The 18,448-nt window shown below is 41.2% G+C and overlaps 2 protein-coding genes across 2 annotated transcripts; one reads left to right on the top strand and one right to left on the bottom strand.

The window, feature by feature from the left end:
• The first annotated feature begins 417 nt into the window (after positions 1-417).
• On the top strand, positions 418-2,995 carry Aptx (aprataxin). Its single transcript, XM_072888333.1, has 4 exons — positions 418-715; positions 1,066-1,404; positions 1,519-1,652; positions 1,718-2,995. The coding sequence occupies exons 2-4, from the start codon at positions 1,115-1,117 to the stop codon at positions 1,885-1,887; spliced, it is 594 nt and encodes a 197-aa protein (XP_072744434.1). The 5' UTR covers positions 418-715; positions 1,066-1,114; the 3' UTR covers positions 1,888-2,995.
• Pdk1 (Phosphoinositide-dependent kinase 1) lies at positions 2,241-17,327 on the bottom strand. Its single transcript, XM_072888328.1, has 4 exons — positions 17,112-17,327; positions 7,996-8,241; positions 6,430-7,872; positions 2,241-6,238 (listed from the first exon to the last, which is right to left on the bottom strand). Exons 1-4 carry the CDS (start codon positions 17,199-17,201, stop codon positions 6,125-6,127), a joined length of 1,893 nt encoding a protein of 630 aa, XP_072744429.1. The 5' UTR covers positions 17,202-17,327; the 3' UTR covers positions 2,241-6,124.
• Positions 17,328-18,448: the final 1,121 nt, after the last annotated feature.

Genomic DNA, 18,448 nt, shown 5'->3' with positions numbered 1-18,448 from the left:
TTTGAAATGCAAAAATTCTTAAAAATCGAAAAGTTTTAAATTATAGATGATATTTATTTGATTATAATCATCGTTTAATGTTATTAGGCACGATTGTATCAACATTATTTTGGCTTCAAGCCAGACTTAAATATATGTCTGTCTTTATTTATTTAGAAAGAAAGATAAAAATAGACACATGTTTAAGTCTCACTTAAATCCAAAATAATGTTGGTGCAATCGGGCGTTAGTAAGTATAAGGCAAATAAAATATGTATTATAAAGCATGTGTTTTAAAAAATGAATAATTATTTAATACGAATCTAAAAGAGAATAGCTTGAAGATCTCTAACAATTTGATAAAGTTTGGCTATTTAATTTTGGTATAAAATATTTTAGTGTGGCAAAAAAAAAAAAAAAAATAATAAGCCATGCGCGGTCAGCTATTTTCGGAACACTGCAATCAGCTGATTGCGGAACAGTCCTGCAATCAGCTGTTTGTAGAACACAAGTCTGTCATTTCCTCGCATAGTGGTTTATCTCGCTCATTTTCGTACATTTTATTTGTGTATTTTTAATGATTACAAAATGTATAATTCAGGAAATGCACTATGGAATGCAGCCAAATATAAAATATTATAATCCGGCAAAAATAACATCGCTTGACACATGTGCCATAGGTTAGAAGAATTAACCCTCGCAACTAACCTACAGTACAAAGTGTCAAAATTATCAGGTATGAGAATTATTAATCATTTTCTGAGTAAATAAACTTGTCAACGTTAATTGACAACATATAATTTTTATGTAGTTTGACAAATTGCTATTTATAAGATAAATATATTTTATAACAACTACAGGATGGGAGTTCCATATCTTTGTGCTTAAAAATTGTATAATAATGAAATTAGAAAAATATTCTTATTACAAAAAACGTCAATTATTAATCTGCTATGTAATAATTTATTTATTCATTTATCTTTTTGAAATTATGTAATTTATATATATATATATATATATATATATATATATATATATATATATATATATATATATATATATTATCTATATTTATTTTACATATAGGTTTTTTACGGTATTTAATACGAAATTAAAATTTTATAATTGTGTAATAATGAAACGTAAAGCCGAATCGAATACGAGTAAATCAACGACTTTAAGTAAAAGTCACTGGTCTGCTGGTTTGCTTAAATCAATGGAGGATCCTGAACTTATGGTCAAGGAAGATGATAAAATAGTTGTCATTAAAGATAAATATCCCAAAGCACAATTTCACTATTTGGTTTTACCAAAAGAGGATATTCATTCTATATGGCAAGTGAAAAAGAATCATCAAGATTTATTAATGCATATGCATGATATTGCTCGTGATCTTGTAGAAAGACAAACAGATCATGAATTCATGTGAGTTTTAGATTAAAATGAAACAGTAATATTAATAATATAATGTTGGTAATAATTATCTATTTTATTTGATAAGTTTAAAATTATGCTACGAAACGTTAATAATTTTTGCAGCATAGGTTATCACGCGATGCCAAGTATGCAAAGACTGCACCTACATGTAATAAGCACGGATTTCAATAGTCCTTATCTTAAAACCAAGTATCATTGGAACTCATTTACAACACCGTTCTTTTTACATTCGTCAGGTTTGGACTGATATCTTTATTTAAATAAACATCTTAGATACAATTAAACACAGATTTAATTTTAGATGTATCCTGTCAATTACATGAAGAGGGCGAAATCAATAAAGTTTCTCCGGAAAGATGCAAAGATTATTTAAATACAAAATTGAAATGCCACAAATGCACACTACAACCGAAAAATATGCCAGATTTGAAGAGACATATATTAACACATCTTGATAAACAAAAACAATAAAACACTAAATGTATATAAAATGTAATTTCAAATTTTTCTCTTTGATGTAAATTATTTGCAGAAAATAAATTATGTATTTACATGTACACATTAAAAGAAATTTTTATATATCGCTTCATATCTGTACGGCTCGATAAAAAACTTGCCAATATTGAAGAAATATTTGACACATAATTTTGAGAAGTAAAAAAATATTAAGTATATAAGATACAATTTAAGAGATTTCATGTTATACAGATTATCTTTTTAAAGAATAAATTAACATTTTTCATAATTATACTCTTATGTAATAAGTCGCATTTAAGGAACTTTCTGGGATAGGAATTTCAGTTTGCAAAATAAGAGAACACAGGTTTATGCGATATTTCGGAAAATTTACTATAAATAAATTTGATGTTATCCTTAATAGATCTTGGCGCCTATAATATCAATTACATTCTAACTATTTACAAAGTCTTCTCGTAAGTTGCGCGAGTGTAAGGTGTGTGTTTGTACGTATAAGTGTATTATAAGTATGTATGTGTTTGTATATATTATACTTAATCTGTATACATTTAGTAATACTGCAATTTATAGTTGAAGCGTTTCTGCTGTATCGAAACAGTAGGCATCTGAATATTCGCAAGGCCTTGCTGTTATTGCTTGCGTGTTTCGCAGATTTATAAACAGTTCCGCGACGATGTAAGGGTTCCGATTTAAGTATTCACATCTCTCGGCAAAACTCTTTCTAGCTTAGTTAAATTAACTATCTCTTCTCTTAGCGAACGTAACGCCTCGCCATCATATCTCGAAGTCACGTTCGAATCGACTATCTTACTATGATATAATTTAGTGAGAAGAGGGGCATTTTTTAACGCACAGAGTCCGAAGAGGGCGATAGGAATCTCTAAAGCGGTGAGCTTGACGATAAAAAAAAATGTTCGCCAACGTCCCTTGCCCTTTTCGGAAAATCGATGCGTCATCGATTTCCCCATCGACTACCCCTGAGAAGAAGCACGCGTTCCCATCTGAAAGTTTGCAAGGCCTGCATAAAACGTAGGACCCGCAAAGTTTGCCGCGATGGAAACGACGCGCCCGATCCGTTCTCCCTATCTCGTATATATAGAAACGATTTTTAATTGTGTGTGTGTGTGTGTGTGTGTGTGTGTGTGTGTGTGTGTGTGTGTGTGTGTGTGTGTGTGTGTGTATGTGTACGTATGATACGAGATCGGTGATCGGATTTGTAGTACGTAGTCTCTCTCTCTCTCTGCGGAAAAGAAGCACAACGTTGATGCGTGTGTGTGTGTTGTGTGTGTGTGTCTGTGTGATATATTTACATACTCGGAAATATATTATATATTTTTATCTACGTTCGAAAAAATATATATTATATATAAAGACTTCGCGCGATATATGTATATGTGTATATATACATATATATATATGTATATACATATATATATACATATATATGAACCAGAGTTCCGCGACAAAAGCACGTGCTTCGTTTGCGATGGAGAGATTACGCTGCTAAAATCGGGACGCGATTCGCTTGAAGCAAAATTTTAAACTAGACTTATTCCCTCTCTCGCGATCGGTTCTCACTAGAAAAAAAGAAAGGAGAGTCTGATCGGGACACGACGATGGTTGTTCGCCCGTTCTCCGTTTTCGTCCGCCCGCACCGTACGCAGCCCGTCAAAAGCGGTCATTTTGACAAAGCCACTGGGCAAGCGAGGACAATGCCGATCCGTAAAAGAACGAATCACCATTTTTTCGAACATTGCACGGCGCAACACGCGCAACCATCGATCCACCGTTCCAATCATTCTCCCAATACCCTGTTTATGTCTGCGTCATGCGAGAGAGTAAGAAAAGGGGGGGGGGGCGCGGGGAGACGATTATAAAGGAGATTCTTTCGTTGTAGCGGAATCGCAAACGAGCCGTACCGAGAATCAACGAGAATTAAATCTAAGCGCGATTTTAATCTATGAAAACGTTTATACACGGTTTCTTTTCCTATCTATTATTCACATTTCTCTCATAAATATTTTTTATACATATATGTATATATATATAATATATCTATATATCTTTTCTTGCGCGTATATATTTAGTAATATACAACTTTATGTACACGGTCGGTTTACGGCTCGATTGCGATATCCCTGGTCGAATCACGCCTCGATTTTCCCTCTTATCAACGCGGCAGTACGTATTTACAATAAACGTGTATACTTAAAAACAGCTAAGTCTAACGACACAATAGTTGACGTGTAATATAGAATATATATAATATATATATGTACGCAGTAACGTATAGCAACAACGCAGTGGTGACGATAGTAATAGTAATAGATAATAGTAGTAAGAGCGATATATATAATAATATAAATAGTAAATATATAGTCGCAGAGTGTGGTGATAGCGATAGTAACACTAGTCTCTGTAATCTTTATATACGACGAGTGCGCTGCGATTTTCTCGCGCGATTAAATTAAAGAAAAAAAAATAATAATAATTGAGAATAAATAATATTCGAGGCAAGTAACGATAGGAATAAATTAACAAAAAGCGAGGTTGTGTAATAATTAAATATCTAATTTTATATGCGAGGAAAATGAATGCTCGTAATACTCGTTCGCATACTCAGCACTGTCGCAACAATTACGCGAGCGATAATAATCGTAATATTTCGCTAAAAATTATACCATAATAATCGCACTAATGACAACGACATAATCAAACGATGAAATATGCTCTAAATAAATTTTACTAGCGTTTCTTAAAGCTAACAACTCTCAAACGAGTCTATATTGCTATCTATCAATCTAAGGTCCTTTCTCAGGTATGTAAAGTCTTTTGCAAAGGAGGCAAAACAAAGTCGCTTTTCTCGTTTCCTATGACCCGTGTTTTCCACCGCTTCCCCTTTGTGTAAACGAACGTGCGGAAAGGAATGCCAAGGCCGATATCTCCCTTTTCTCCATAATTTTCAGTAATCACCAATCGCACACGCTCGAGTTCCCGAGGGCCACGACGAAAAGTGGAACTAAGCAGGGACAAAATACGCGCCGTACGTAAGACAACGATACTTCTTTTCCTACTTACATATCTACTATATTACAGGGTAAGTGCTTTTACGCAGCCTGCTCTTCGTAGAAACGCGTTATAATATTTACAGAGAATAATATTTTTAAGAAGAGAAAACAAGAGTACAAACGAGAGTAACGAGGAACGACGATGGTCAATGTGATGAAGAATACTGTATATGTATATGTGTATGTGTATGTGTATGCACGCGTGGGTCTGTGTGTGTATTTGTGTATGTATGTGACATTGCGAAGAGAGCAAAGATCGCCTGGAACGTCGCGAGATTCCGGGGATCCTTTACAGGCAACGTAAACATTTTGTTTTAAAGCTGCGTACTGACTTGTTATCCTCCAATGCATTTTTCGTTTACTTTTTGGCTAACCTCGACTAAATTGACTTCTAATTCGCTTGCGTTTTTTGATTTTATCTAAATATCGCGCCGACGCGTGTAAATTTCACTACGCTTAGGAATAAAGTATAATAAACTATAATAGCGCCGTGCGACGTGTTACGAGGTGCCTATAGACAAAGAGACTCCTTCCGGGACGTGCGATCCGATTTTTTTTTCTTTTCCCTTTTCGAAAGCGTCGATTCGTACAAAAATTTAATTCATCATATGCGAGATTACGTGTGTATCGCGAGAATACTAAAACATCAAAATTTATGGATGCGTGGAAAATTAATTTTCTTTTGGCGACCTCGATCTCACGTCTGAGTTGAATATGTCACACGGCAACAGACGCTACGAATACACGCAGTCGAAGCCTTAGCTAAAAATTTTTCTAATCCTCCGTCTTTCCATTCATGTTTTACACGCTCCAGCTACGAACAGCCATGCGCGCGTCGTGCGATTCTATGTAAAGGGTCTGACAATAAATAACGAACGTAAGTAAGGTAATAAACATCGCACGACGTTGGATTTTCGACAACGGAGAGATCGCGTTTTGGAATTTTTACCTAAATGAATTTTTGCCTAAACTGTACAGAGCGCGATTTAGCGCGCGACAAGTCTACTAGTCTACTTTTTTTTTTTTACAACGGGCTATACGCGAACAATCGATTCGCCGTCTTGTCTCGTCGGGAACAGACCGATCTTAGTGATCGCCACTCACTGACTTTACCACTGCTCGCTATATGTTCTGTATTTTAAATCTCTCCCGAGTGTCCCTTTCTAAGCGGCGGTCGTCTCCTGCAGGCCGTAACAATGGACCCGCATCTCCTCGATAGCTCTGCACCATTCCAATGCGAATCCCTCGGGATCTTCGAGATAGTACGTCCTGTTTGGCTGTAAACAGAAAAAAGACAGAAACTTAGATATATTGTATTCTTCTTTGATAGTACAGATGGAACAGAATGGTTTGAAACATCTCCAAATGCGATTTTGATCTTTATAAAATTTAAACAAAAATATAAAATCAAAGTACGTATATCTTATCAATTACTTTTCTTTTATCATAATCATTTAAAAACACTCACCGTATGAACGAAAAAGATCTTGAAATTTTTCGGCTCGACCCTCAATGCAGGGCTCCAGGGTATCTCACCCTTGAGCACCATATTAAAAGGATCGATGTAGTATAGGTGCGGTCCGGTAGTGAGTAGAAGCATTCTCCGTCTGGTGAATAAACCCTTCCTTTTGTTGACGAAACCCTGCTTCAGTATTAGATTGCCTTCGACGAAGCTGTCCCACTGATTCGTGGCTCGCTGTTTCTCCAGCCGCATCCTGATCTGCTCGGGCGTCAAATCGGCAATTTTGGCGCCGCCGTCGATGTAATTGTTGATCCGCCTTCTTATTGGCTTTACCGCGGCCGCGGTGGTCTTGCTGACGGGTTTGCTGACGGCGCTCTGTTCCACACCGGTAGTATTGGTGGTGACATCGTCATCGTCATCGGTGTCCTCGCCGATACCCAGTCCGAGGAGCCTAGTGAGCTGTTTATCGTCCAAACCGGGTTCGAGATTATCGGGCACTCTGTACTGCGACCTCAGCTCCTCGTGCTCTGATGTGCCGGGAAGATACGGATAGATTGGCGGTGGTGTCTGCTCGTGGAGAGTCTCGAAATCGACGCCTTCGAAGAAGGGATGCGCCCGAATGCTGGGATAACCGGCGCCATGCTCGTCCAGAGCGCCCAATCGCTGTGTCGGCTCCAGAACCAGGAGTTGACTAACAAGCGACTTTGCCAGCTCGCAAAAACCGTCTGGTATCTCATATTCGAGTTTTAAGATCTTTTGGAATATCATGTACTCGCTCCTGGAGCGGAAAGGTGGCAGGCCGGCGACCATCTGGTAAATGATACAGCCCAGAGCCCAGAGATCGGACGCCCTGCTCGCCGTCTTGTCAGTCAGTAACTCTGGTGACACGTACTGAGCGGTACCGACGAAGGAGCCCCTGCGTTCCCTGCGGTATTGCTGTTGCTGCTGGGCGTCTGGGTCTCCGTCCGAGGCGGTGGTGGTGGTCGTCGTCGTCGTCGTCGTCGTCGTGGTCGTCGTCAGCACCGTTTCTGGATCGTCGAGAATCTTGGCACTGCCAAAGTCGGTAATTAGCACGTGCATCTTTTCGTCCAGCAGGATGTTCTCCGGCTTGAGATCCCGGTGAATGATACCGAGTCCATGCAGGTACTCGAGACCGCGCAGAATCTCGGCCGAGTAAAACTTGGTGCACTCGATGTCGAAGGAGCCCACCTTGTTGATGTATGGCAGGAGCTCGCCGTTTTTAGCGTATGACAGGACAAAGTAGAGTCTCTCACTGTCCTGGAAGGTGCAGAACAAACGCACGAACGAGTGTTTGGCGCCCGCGAGCATGTTCAGCACGTCCTTCTCAAGCTTCACGTATTCGGACTTCTTCTCTTTGAGGATGTGACGCTTCTCGCACACCTTGATTGCGTACTCCTTGCTGGTATGGATATCTTTGGCAATATAAACCTGTCGAATCAAATTCAAACTCGGTTATTTCACACTTATAAATATTTAATAATTTACAGTAATTTTTGCTACATTTAATCTCTTTTTTTGCGTTTATGTTTTACAATAGAAAGTGGGACTTACGGTAGAGAAGCTTCCTTCGCCGATCACCTTGCCAAAGATGAAGTCCTTTGGGGTACGCTTGTGCGTTGGTGGATTGATGGTGGTGAGGCTCGGGTTCGTCGTCGGTGGAACCCGGGGCGCCAGGGTGCTGGGTGGCGCCACCACATCATTGGTCACGTCATTCGTCGGTGGAGACATTCTAGACACCGGCCCCTCCACCGTTACTGCCGGCTGTGGCGAAACGGTAAGCGCCTGGTTCGCCACACGCTGCAACCAAATATGAGCGACTTGTCAAGCACACCGTATGTGATCGTCTGTCTGGCTCGCTCTATTTTCGCGCGCGGCTAACGATTTGCTAAGTGGAACCTACAGTCTTGCCGACTTGTAACTTTATATACGATAACGTTTGCTGTAATATAAACTTGATAAGATGTCGCGAATGTCAAAAGTCACACGCGTGATATCTCTCATTTTTTCGAGATTAATTTAAAATTGAGGCAGGTCTAAATTTTCTTTGATTATCTTGTGATTCCTTTAGAACTAAAAAAAAAAAAAAAAAAAAAAAAAAGGAAAGAACAAGCGATGAATCGGAAAATTGCGAAAACGTTAAGACGATCGCCCCTTCGCCCCTTCGCCCCTTCGCCTCTCGCGCAGCGAGTTCGTGTTGCGTCCTCATTATCCTTTCCGCTCCGGAAAACGCGAGAGACACTCGCGCAGAGGAGGAGGCACGAACCTCCCGTGTCCGGCATTTAACTCCTCTCATCCGCCAACGGACGTCGTCCGGTATCAGGAAATCACGTACCGGAAGCGTGACGTCACCGCGACCAACCGACCGACCGACTGACAGACCAACCGGCCGGCACGTGGTCGCGCCGTGCGGGTCAGAGGATGACAGCGGGAGGACAGAGGCGTCGTCGTTGGCAGCCACGCAGAAAAGTAGAAACGCATTTTGCGCGGGCACGCACAGCCCACGCGCGCTAGAAGATCAAGGCTATACGCGGCCGAAGTCCAAAGTTTACGAGATTAATCGCGCGTGTCTCGCCATTTTCGTATGTATAATATATATATTTTTTTTTCCGTAGAAACATATCCTCTTTCCAACCACGTGAACTGTGTACGCATATAAACGAACAAGTATTTTAATGCGCATTGAGGTTTAACGAGAATCGCCGGTTGAATCCGTTTGCACGCACAAAACAGCTTTATAATGATGAGAATTTCAAGATCCGTCGAGGGGAAAGGGATGATTCCGCTACCGTTAACAAGGTTGCGACGCAAAATCGAAGGAACAGGAACGAGCCGTTTTCCCCGGTAGATTTCCTTCGTTGCAACGGTACGATATTATTGTTAGCTACCTCTCTCTCCCTCTTTCAAGAGGGAGAGAAAGCATGATGTAGTACGTAACTGCGACCCGTTTGCGAGACGCTCTTTATAATACTCTAAACGACTGGGCCGTTCTCTCACGCGCGCGATCTCCGGTTCTTTCTCCTCTCGTGATAGAAAAAAAAATCGCAAAAGGATCACTACTGGAGCGTAAAAGGTATTATAACGCGATACAGGTTGAGCAACAGATGTTTTACCTGGTACCTGCTCGCAGGGGGTTGAAGACGATTAAATACTGCTACGTTTAGAGAGGTATGAAATTCAATGGTCGAAGGGGTGAGAAGCCCTGAAACCGGCCCCGGGTAGAACGTGTCGAGTGCTCGAGCATTTCCGTTCCCGAAGAGGATCACGATCGCGCGTGTTCTCGCGAGATAAATGTCCCTTTACGTGCGCTCCTAATCGTCCCTCATTTCCGGCTCGAAAGACGATCGAGCTCTCTTCTTTCCGCTGTCATTATCATTGCACTTCCGCCGAAAAACGATCCCCGTAGAGTTTCGTATACAAAGAATCGCAACAAGTTTCCCGCCCTCGACAAGATGTACGCGCAGCAATTCATTCGTCCTCCTTTCTTTTAAGAGTCTTTACATTTAATAAAGCTATTACAGAATAAAAAAATTTAACGTGTAAGAGTTTTCCTTGCAAACATTGAGCTAAACAAAATGTCCCAGAAATCCCATTTCTATTCTTACAATTTTTACTACTTATTGTTTGTGAGTTTTTTTTATGCGGAATTAAATATCTATAGTGGTTTGCAAAATCAAAATTCCATTATTTAATTATATAGGAGTTGTACAGTGAAATTTTTTCAATTCGAAAATGGCGCGACATACTAATTAAAGGAAGAATTCCATCAACCCGATTTCCATCACCAACACTCTTACAAACACCTGTCGACAAAATAAAATAAAAATAAAGCTCCGAATGTTACAAACTCGACTATACATTCTTGATTATACATCCATATCATTAATCTTTATGGATATCTTATCAGAACTAAATAATGACGGAATAATTATGTCTACTCTACTGGAAATCATGGCATGATGGATGACGCGAAACTGCAACTGGCGACAGCTTTATGCGCAGCTCGTTGAATCCAGCTTTATGATTATTTGCGACAGCTGTTTGACAAGGAGAAACACTTTTTGCTAATCTGTTTGAGTCGACGGCGATGGAGAATCGATACGTAATAATAATAATAATGATAATAATAATAATAATAATAAAAATAATAATAATAATAATAATAATCGGGGACAACCAAGCACGCGTGAGAAATGATATAACAAGGCAGACAATCGGTAATGAATTGCTCGCAAGTCGAGTTAATCTCGATACACCGTGATGTTTTTGCAATTGTTTTCCCGAGCTGGATTTATCAGAGGCCGAGAGTGATTTCGGCGGGAATTGCATAAGTCGACGACGATAAACGCGGGTCGGTTCTTCTTATTTTACGCAGCCTTTTCTTGCGAATCGTACATTCGGCCCGTCGTAATTTTCGGCGCGCGAACCCTGCCACGGAGGGTGAAAGAAGCCGCTAATAAAAATAAACCGTAAAACCCTCTCAGAAATCGTAAAACCAGAATGGACGGACGAACGTCTCCTACGAAAAACATGGGCGGGCATGGTTGTTTGTGTAACAGCCGTGCAGGCGAATTAAGTTTTATCACTTCATCGAGCATTCGACTTTTATGATTTCCCGACTCGCCTTAATGAAGCACTTCGTATTTGTTGGAAATGCAATGAGGGCGACAATGACCAACGAATATTACGTATTACTTCAGCGTCCAGTTTCTTCGTAGATGGGAAAAAAAGAGGAGAGAGAGAAGCGTTTCTATATAAATTTTAAAACAAGTATTTTCCAAAAAAATATAACAATAGAAAGGAATGAAAAAAAAAACAAATACTATACGAATATATTCGTATTGAAAATTGAAAAACATTTCTCTAAAATTAAAAAATTTTCACAGTGTAGTAAATAAAAATAGAATACTACTAAATACTAAAAACAATCGGATGACAAAAATATTATGTGTAAAAAATAGCAAACAAAAATTCCAAAAAATAGTTAACAATTAAAAAAAAAAAATGGAAACCGAGTCATTTTTGCTCATCGACTTTGAATAAACAGGACGTCGAGTGTTTCTTAGAAATATTAATTGACTCTGATAGAATCAATGCAGGAATAAAAACAGAAATATATCGGGGGAGGAATAAATCGCGGTGCAAAGAAGCCTCGAATTAACGGTGCGCGAAAGAAATCTAATAAAAAATATCCAGTCGTGTGTTGTACAAGTTATAACAGCGCGAGAAAGGGGAAAGAGAGCATAAAAGAGAAAGAGAGAGAGAGAGAGAGAGAGAGAGAGAGAGAGAAATAAAACAGACGGATGATAAAACTGGGGATGGCGACGAGAAGCCGCAGGTACGGTAAATAGCGGCGAGATAGAAGCGATAAATACTCGACGCCCTAATTTCGCGCTACCCGCCCGTCGTCGGCCATCGATCACTCGTTTACGGATGGAAGAAGAGGGGGAAGAACCGTATGAGGTCGACAGAAATGGGATATATATAGTATATATACTCGAGGAAGCACTCGCGGTGTACTCAATGGAGAGAGCTAAGATGATAAGAGCTATCGATGTCACAGTAAATCCACTCAAAATCGGTCGAAGAATAAACCGTTCATTTATCTTGAAGACATTCAGTATTTAGCGAAAGCGATGCGATCGGTATTCTGTAGAATTAAAATTCTAACGTCTTTCCTCTATAATTCAGAAAGAGAGAACTAATACCGGACTCCAGCGGAGGAGAGGGCTATGGATGACCCAGACTGATCACCGAGCCGGGTGGTATCGAGACAGGCATATAGTCTTTGCGGAGGGCGAAAACCCACAGCGGTGGGCCCTTTCCATTCCTCTCTTTATCTACCTATTCTCCTTCTTCTTCTTCTTCTTCTTCTTCTCAGGCCGGTTACGAGGCGGGCCCCACGGCGTCAACCATCCGTGTCAGGCCGTCGACCTCGTCGACGAGCATTCGCCCGAGAATCAACGGTCCTACTCGCTCTCTTCTTTCTCTCTCGCACGCTCGCCTTGACTCCGCCTTGCCCCGCTAGTTTATTTATTTGCTTATCTATTCCTTTTGCCGCCAGTTCTCCTTTACTCTGCCTCCGCGTGTCGACGACCAAGACGACAACGACGACGAAATATAATCCAACCACCGTGGCACCAAATACCAAGCGTCCCGCAAACGCAAAGCATCTCACCTCGATCGCTAGATATCGAGGCGAGGTGGGGGATCTCGCAGAAAGAATCGATATGCGGGCGACAGTCCACCGTGGAATGACCTGGGAAGATTTGCTTAGATCGCAGATATCGCGCGGGCCGCGCGGAAGAGGGTGCGGTATTTCGCTGAAGTATTTGAAAAGCAATCGGTGATATTTGAATTTCGGTCGGTTGAGCAAAGACCCCCTCCTTGAGAGGATGTGGCCGGCGACCCACGGTCCCGCAAAATTTTGTAACTGCTATTTATAGAACACAAGTTCGCGCAAGGACTGTCAGTAGGATTTAGAATCTGAGAGTCCTATAAATCAAGTGATATTTAAAAAGATATATTTCTTCCTATAATATCGTACGTGCAAAATTTGAATTTATTTATTACGAGAATATTCTTCATAACATTTTTTTTTCATCAGAATAAGTTGCGAAAGCAAAAATATCACGTGAAATAATGTCCCATTTGAAAATAGCACACTATGCGAATTCATTAATATTATACATATATACTATCATAGTCACTACTGCTCTATTCGTTTCGTATCTCGCGACGAAAAGGTTAAAGACTATTCTTGGAGCGCGTCGATACGCGAATCTATTTCCGGCGACGAGAGTATAAAAGGCGTGCGAAAAAGGAGCAGCGCCGGAGAAAAGAAAAGCTAGAAGAGAGGAGAAGAGATGCTTTGCGCATAACACAAGATCGACCACTTTCCGGTACCCCCAGTATGTATATATATCGTGCGAATATATGCGCTCATTCTCCATCGCATATCCGCTACGCGTCCTTAGGGGCCTCGTCCCAGGACGAAATAAACTATCCGCGCATATCTTTACTCTTTCTCTCTCTCTCTCTCTCTCTTTCTCTCTTTCGCTCGCTGAATCACCCTGTATACACCACTACCATCCAGCAGCATTCCAACGGACATTCTAATTTTAGCCCCGTGCGCGTGTCTTCTCTCTCTTTCTCTCTTTCATGCATTCTACCGACTTCTCTCCATCATCATCTATCTCTCTCTCTCTCTCTCTCTCTCTTTACGTCTTATGACGTTCTCTCCCGATACGCGCGGTTTTACTCTTTCCTTCTCTCTCTCTCTTTCTCTCTATCCCTTCGCGAGACGCGCGGGCAGAGGAAGACGAAGGAGAGTGCGATGCTCTCTGTATATATCCGCCGCCGTCGCCCATCTCCCTCTTTTCTCTCGCGTCCTTTCTCTCTCTCTCTCTCTCTCTCTCTCTCTCTCTCTCTCTCTCTATCATCTATCTCTCTCTTTCGCGCGCCGCTACTCTCGTTTTTGCTACTCTCGCAGGTAAGGGACTACGCCTATTGGCGCAGGCGGCCAGCACTTTTGCCCGTGAATGAGATGTTTTGCATTCGCAGACGCTGAGAAACGTGTCGCGAACGAGCGAGCGAACGTAGCTAAATTGGATCACGCGCCGCCGATGCCCGACGAGTAAAAGCGTTCGTTTGACGGAGAGAGAACGAGAGAGAATGGAATTGAATAGAATGCGGTTTGTTCGCGACGGTTCTCTAGTAGGACATAAGACTCCTCTCGTCTCGACGAATACAACGAGATAAAGATGGGTTTGCGGGAAATAAGCATATTGATAGAACGGGAAAACAAATTAGTAAGAGAAAACAACTCGGTATATATTCTTCAATTATGAAGCTCATTAATTAAAACTAGTTGTGTGATTATAAGCGAGAGAGAAAATATTTATTAGACTTCGCAGTATAAACGTTTCCCAAGCGAATAAATGAAAGTGCAAAGTACATGATACGCGTGTGACAGCACGAATAGTGATAAATAAAGAGCCGACTGTCAAGTAATAAGAAAAAATTAATTGATAAGTTCAAAACAGATTAATAATAATATCGTGTTCGTGGAAGGAATGCGATAAGATTTGCAACAATATGTTAAGTGTTTATATCGATCGTAATAATATTAATCTTGTCAGATCACAAATTCAGATGATGAAATTCTTTTCTATTTTATACTTCCATTATAAATCTATGTATGAGCAATAGGTAAAGCATGAAATTAAATGCTACTTTAGGGGTTAGTTATAAAGTCTTTCTACTTTCTATTTCAAAGAGACACTTGGACAGAGCAACAGTCGACCTGTAATATATTTCGACTTTGCTGCGATCTATCTCAAGAATAGACAAGATGTTTCGAGGAAAAATAATCTTTCTGCTCTTCTCGAAAACACATACTACACTATCGGTGGTTTATTTCCGATCATAAAGGGATAGAGGGGTAAAAACGCGCGGCAATAACGTTTCTAATGCACATATGTACCGTTATTGCCGTACAGCGTGTAGATAAATATAGCTAAATGTGTATATATTGTTAATTTGTGAATTAATGAAACTGCAACACGTATATATATATAATGCAGTATAAATAAAATTAAAACAAATATATATTAGTTAATTTCTAATTATATTTATGCAAATTGTATAGTATTCTACATAATTAGAAATGAAAATAAAATAAATGCGAGATTGTTTAAATATATTATAGTGGCACTTAACAATCGCATAGTTTCATTACATACACTACACGAGTACCCTAAATTGTTTTTCCATTCGCATACAACTCTCGAGGTGAAGGTGAGTTTCCCGCGTTCCTTGCATCGTATAACACGAGCAAAGTTTGGAGAATTATGCGCTAGATACGAACGGGGGTTTAATCCAGAATGGGGTGGGCTTCCCTCACGGGCGCGCGTAGATCATAATTTTGCCCGCGTTGGTATTTGTATTATGATACATTAATAGCAGCATTATCTACCGTAACGTTCGCGCACAGTCTGTTTGTGTTTACGTCAAGTAGCGTCAGAGAGGAATTATACAACGGCGGGGGATAATTACAAAAATATCGTTATTTCGCCAACTCGCGAAGTCGAAGAGATCTTCTCTTAACTATGTTTTTCTCCTCTTTTTTTTTCGTTCTTTTTCTATTTTTCTCTCCGCAACATTATCGAGATAACGATATCCATGATCCATGAAGGCTCTCTCTCGATGTCGCCTCGAGACCTTTAAAGTTTGTTTTCTTTTTCACACGGTATATCGCATAAACAACCGATCGCGGCCCAAACATGTTTTTCGGTCGACGTTTACAGCCGCTTATATACATACAACTTATTATATACAACGGCATTCTCTTATACACGGGCGTGACGGAATCTCGTTCGATCATCCGCGGTTCACGTGCCATGACCTTACGGCCTCCGTCGGTTTTGATAATCTCTTTCGCTCTTTTTTTTTTCGTGCTTTATTTTCGGCCACCGACAGGATGTCGCACGCGCGACGAACTGATACTCGGAGAGAGAAAGAGAGAGACTATTATCAGACTCGTAAAATTTACGAAAAATAAAACAGCCCAAAATTTCGGCGAGATGAATGCAATAATTATTATTAAATCGATAATTATTATTCAATTTGTGCGAGAGAGAGAGAGAGAGAGAGAGAGACAGAGAGGGAGAGAGAATCTGTGGAGATAAATTTTTCGATTCACAAATGTCAAATAATTTTTTTTTTCAATTTGTGAATTATGGCGCTTCTCGTCGTATATTTTTCCTACATTTTGTTACCCGCTATTTGCTGCAATGTAATGTATTATTTCTAGCTTACGTCACGCGTTGTTTACGAGCGTTGCTGCATCGCGCGGAGAGTTAATTGACGGGTCTCTAAGTAATTTCGCAGAATAACATATATAACCCCGCGATAACGAACGTGACGAGATATCCGCGATATCCGGCGAATTCATTTAAAATTAACTGCGACTGTAAACAACTTTCGGGGGCCCCTCCCCCCGAGTCGAGAGTACACGCTTACAGTTTTCGAGTCGATGACGATGGTAGCGGCGGTGAACGAATTTATTTAAATTCGAGCGAGCGTAAATTATTCATGCCGCGAGGCAGTATATTAACCTCTCGCTTTCTCTCTCTTTCTCTTTTTTGCTTTCTCGTCCCCCCCGTTATTTATTTCATCGAGAACCGCTCGCGTTTCCCTCTTTGTCCCAAAATGAACGAGTTTCACTCTTCGTCAGATCCTCGTATCGACTTTTCGTGTTTGTCATAATACTTGCGTAAACACCAATTTATTTGTCGATCGATTTATACGAAGCTATCATTGTTATTATCCAATATATCGTATATATCGCGTTTCAACGTATAAATAAATATCGTTCGTATAACTAACTGTTACGAAAGAAGGCACTCCAAGTTTACGCGTATGTCGTAAAATGGCATTTCGCATTCACATCTTTCCACTTGACGCGAATATTCCCGCCAAGTGCGAGCAGAAAACGTTAGACGCTAAATCTTCGGCCTCGGCAACATTGGCATTACATACAAACAGCCTCGTCATCGTCGCTCGATGTGATCACTTATCACGCGCGTTTCCTCTCCGTATTATATGTGTACCTATACATATCGAGACAAGTCTAAGCATTTTTCTCTATCTCGATATATCTTTCTTACTTCGGTCTGTCGTACGAGATGATTAGAAAAGAATTGCCGGACCCAGCGTGATACATTGAATCTCGAGCGATTACGACGATTATCGCACATCTTCAACACGCGAGCAATGTCACTTGACGCACACTCTCGATCGCGTTTGTCGCACTATCGTGTGTAACGATACTAGCTACACGTCCTCTACACCATATATATATAACTATCGCGTTCCTACGACCTTCCTCAAAAAGATGATGTACGGAGATATACGAGAGAGAGAGAGAGAGAGAGAGAGAGAAAGAGAGAAAGAGAGAAAGAGAGAAAGAGAGAAAGAGAGAAAGAGAGAAAGAGAGAGAGAGAGAGAGAGACGAGTCGGCCAAAGAAGAAAGTAAAGGTCTCTTACCTTGAATAGTTTCTTAAGCCTCCGGTAGCCGCGATGTAATCGCGACACGTACTGCTTGTTGGAATCCAGTTTGATTGATTAAAGCCACAGTTGCGGGAACGAAGATGAAGGACCGAAACCGAAATGACAGGGATGTAGAGCGGGGTGGAAGAACAACTTTTTTTGGTCGCGGAATCGGATGCGATGTAGACGGATAATGATAATGTAGTGAAACTTGAAAAGCGGATCTGTGTCGCGGTTGTTGTTGTTGTTGTTGTTGTTGTTGTTGTTGTTGTTGTACGATCTGACTAATGCTGTCACGTCGTCGTGCTCGCCAATCACCGACTGCGTACACCCGACGACAGCGTTGTTTCTCGCGGGTCAGTCTCGGATAGTACATATATATCGACGTATATATGCATGCGCGGGAACCGAAGAACGAAAAACACGTTCGTGGCCGTTGAGAGCCGTTCGCTTACTGAATCCGACGGTTGGCGTGTCCGGCTGCTAACCCGCGCTTTCTCCCCACCACGGGACCGCCCGAGTTGGCGGCAAGCTTCTCCGTCGCCCCACCTGGACCTCGACCGTGTTTCCCTTTCCCCTTCGCCCCTCTGTCGGCGAGGGATCCGAGAAAGAGAGAGAGAGAGAGAGAGAGAGAGAGGCGGTGGTGAGGGATCAACCGCGTGAGGGGCTCCTCCGGCACCTCTCTCTCTCTCTCCTCGTCGCCGTTGCCGGTAATCTTACCGCGGATCGTAAAGCACGCTTACCCCTGCGGTCAAGTGCGAAAATTGCAACGAAAGCACCGGGACGCGCCTCCTTCTCGAGTAGCGCTTCCTCGCGTCGTTTCCCGCATTCCACGCATCGACAGCTCGACGCGGCAGCGTCCCGGGATCGGAATGCGTCGGAGTTTCAGAGAATGAGAATTACGAGCGTAGTAGAGAGCGTAGTGAGATTAATGACCCCGATGCGGCGGAGTAGC

Source organism: Anoplolepis gracilipes, chromosome 3, assembly GCF_047496725.1.
Source record: "Anoplolepis gracilipes chromosome 3, ASM4749672v1, whole genome shotgun sequence".
Classification (NCBI taxonomy): Eukaryota; Metazoa; Arthropoda; class Insecta; order Hymenoptera; family Formicidae; genus Anoplolepis; species Anoplolepis gracilipes.
The sequence above is the reverse complement of the archived record's forward strand: the minus strand, read 5'-3'. Positions and strand labels throughout refer to the sequence as shown.

What these genes read in the sequence shown, in the direction of transcription:
- Aptx (XM_072888333.1), top strand. Translation starts at nt 1,115, where the DNA reads ATGAAACGTAAAGCCGAATCGAATACGAGTAAATCAACGACTTTAAGT. An exon ending in CAAACAGATCATGAATTCAT is followed by an intron (nt 1,405 to 1,518) that starts GTGAGTTTTAGA and finishes TAATTTTTGCAG; the next exon opens with CATAGGTTATCACGCGATGC. An exon ending in GTTCTTTTTACATTCGTCAG is followed by an intron (nt 1,653 to 1,717) that starts GTTTGGACTGAT and finishes ATTTAATTTTAG; the next exon opens with ATGTATCCTGTCAATTACAT.
- Pdk1 (XM_072888328.1), bottom strand. Translation starts at nt 17,201, where the DNA reads ATGTGCGATAATCGTCGTAATCGCTCGAGATTCAATGTATCACGCTGG. An exon ending in ATCTCGTACGACAGACCGAA is followed by an intron (nt 8,242 to 17,111) that starts GTAAGAAAGATA and finishes ATTTGGTTGCAG; the next exon opens with CGTGTGGCGAACCAGGCGCT. An exon ending in AGATCTTTTTCGTTCATACG is followed by an intron (nt 6,239 to 6,429) that starts GTGAGTGTTTTT and finishes TTCTGTTTACAG; the next exon opens with CCAAACAGGACGTACTATCT.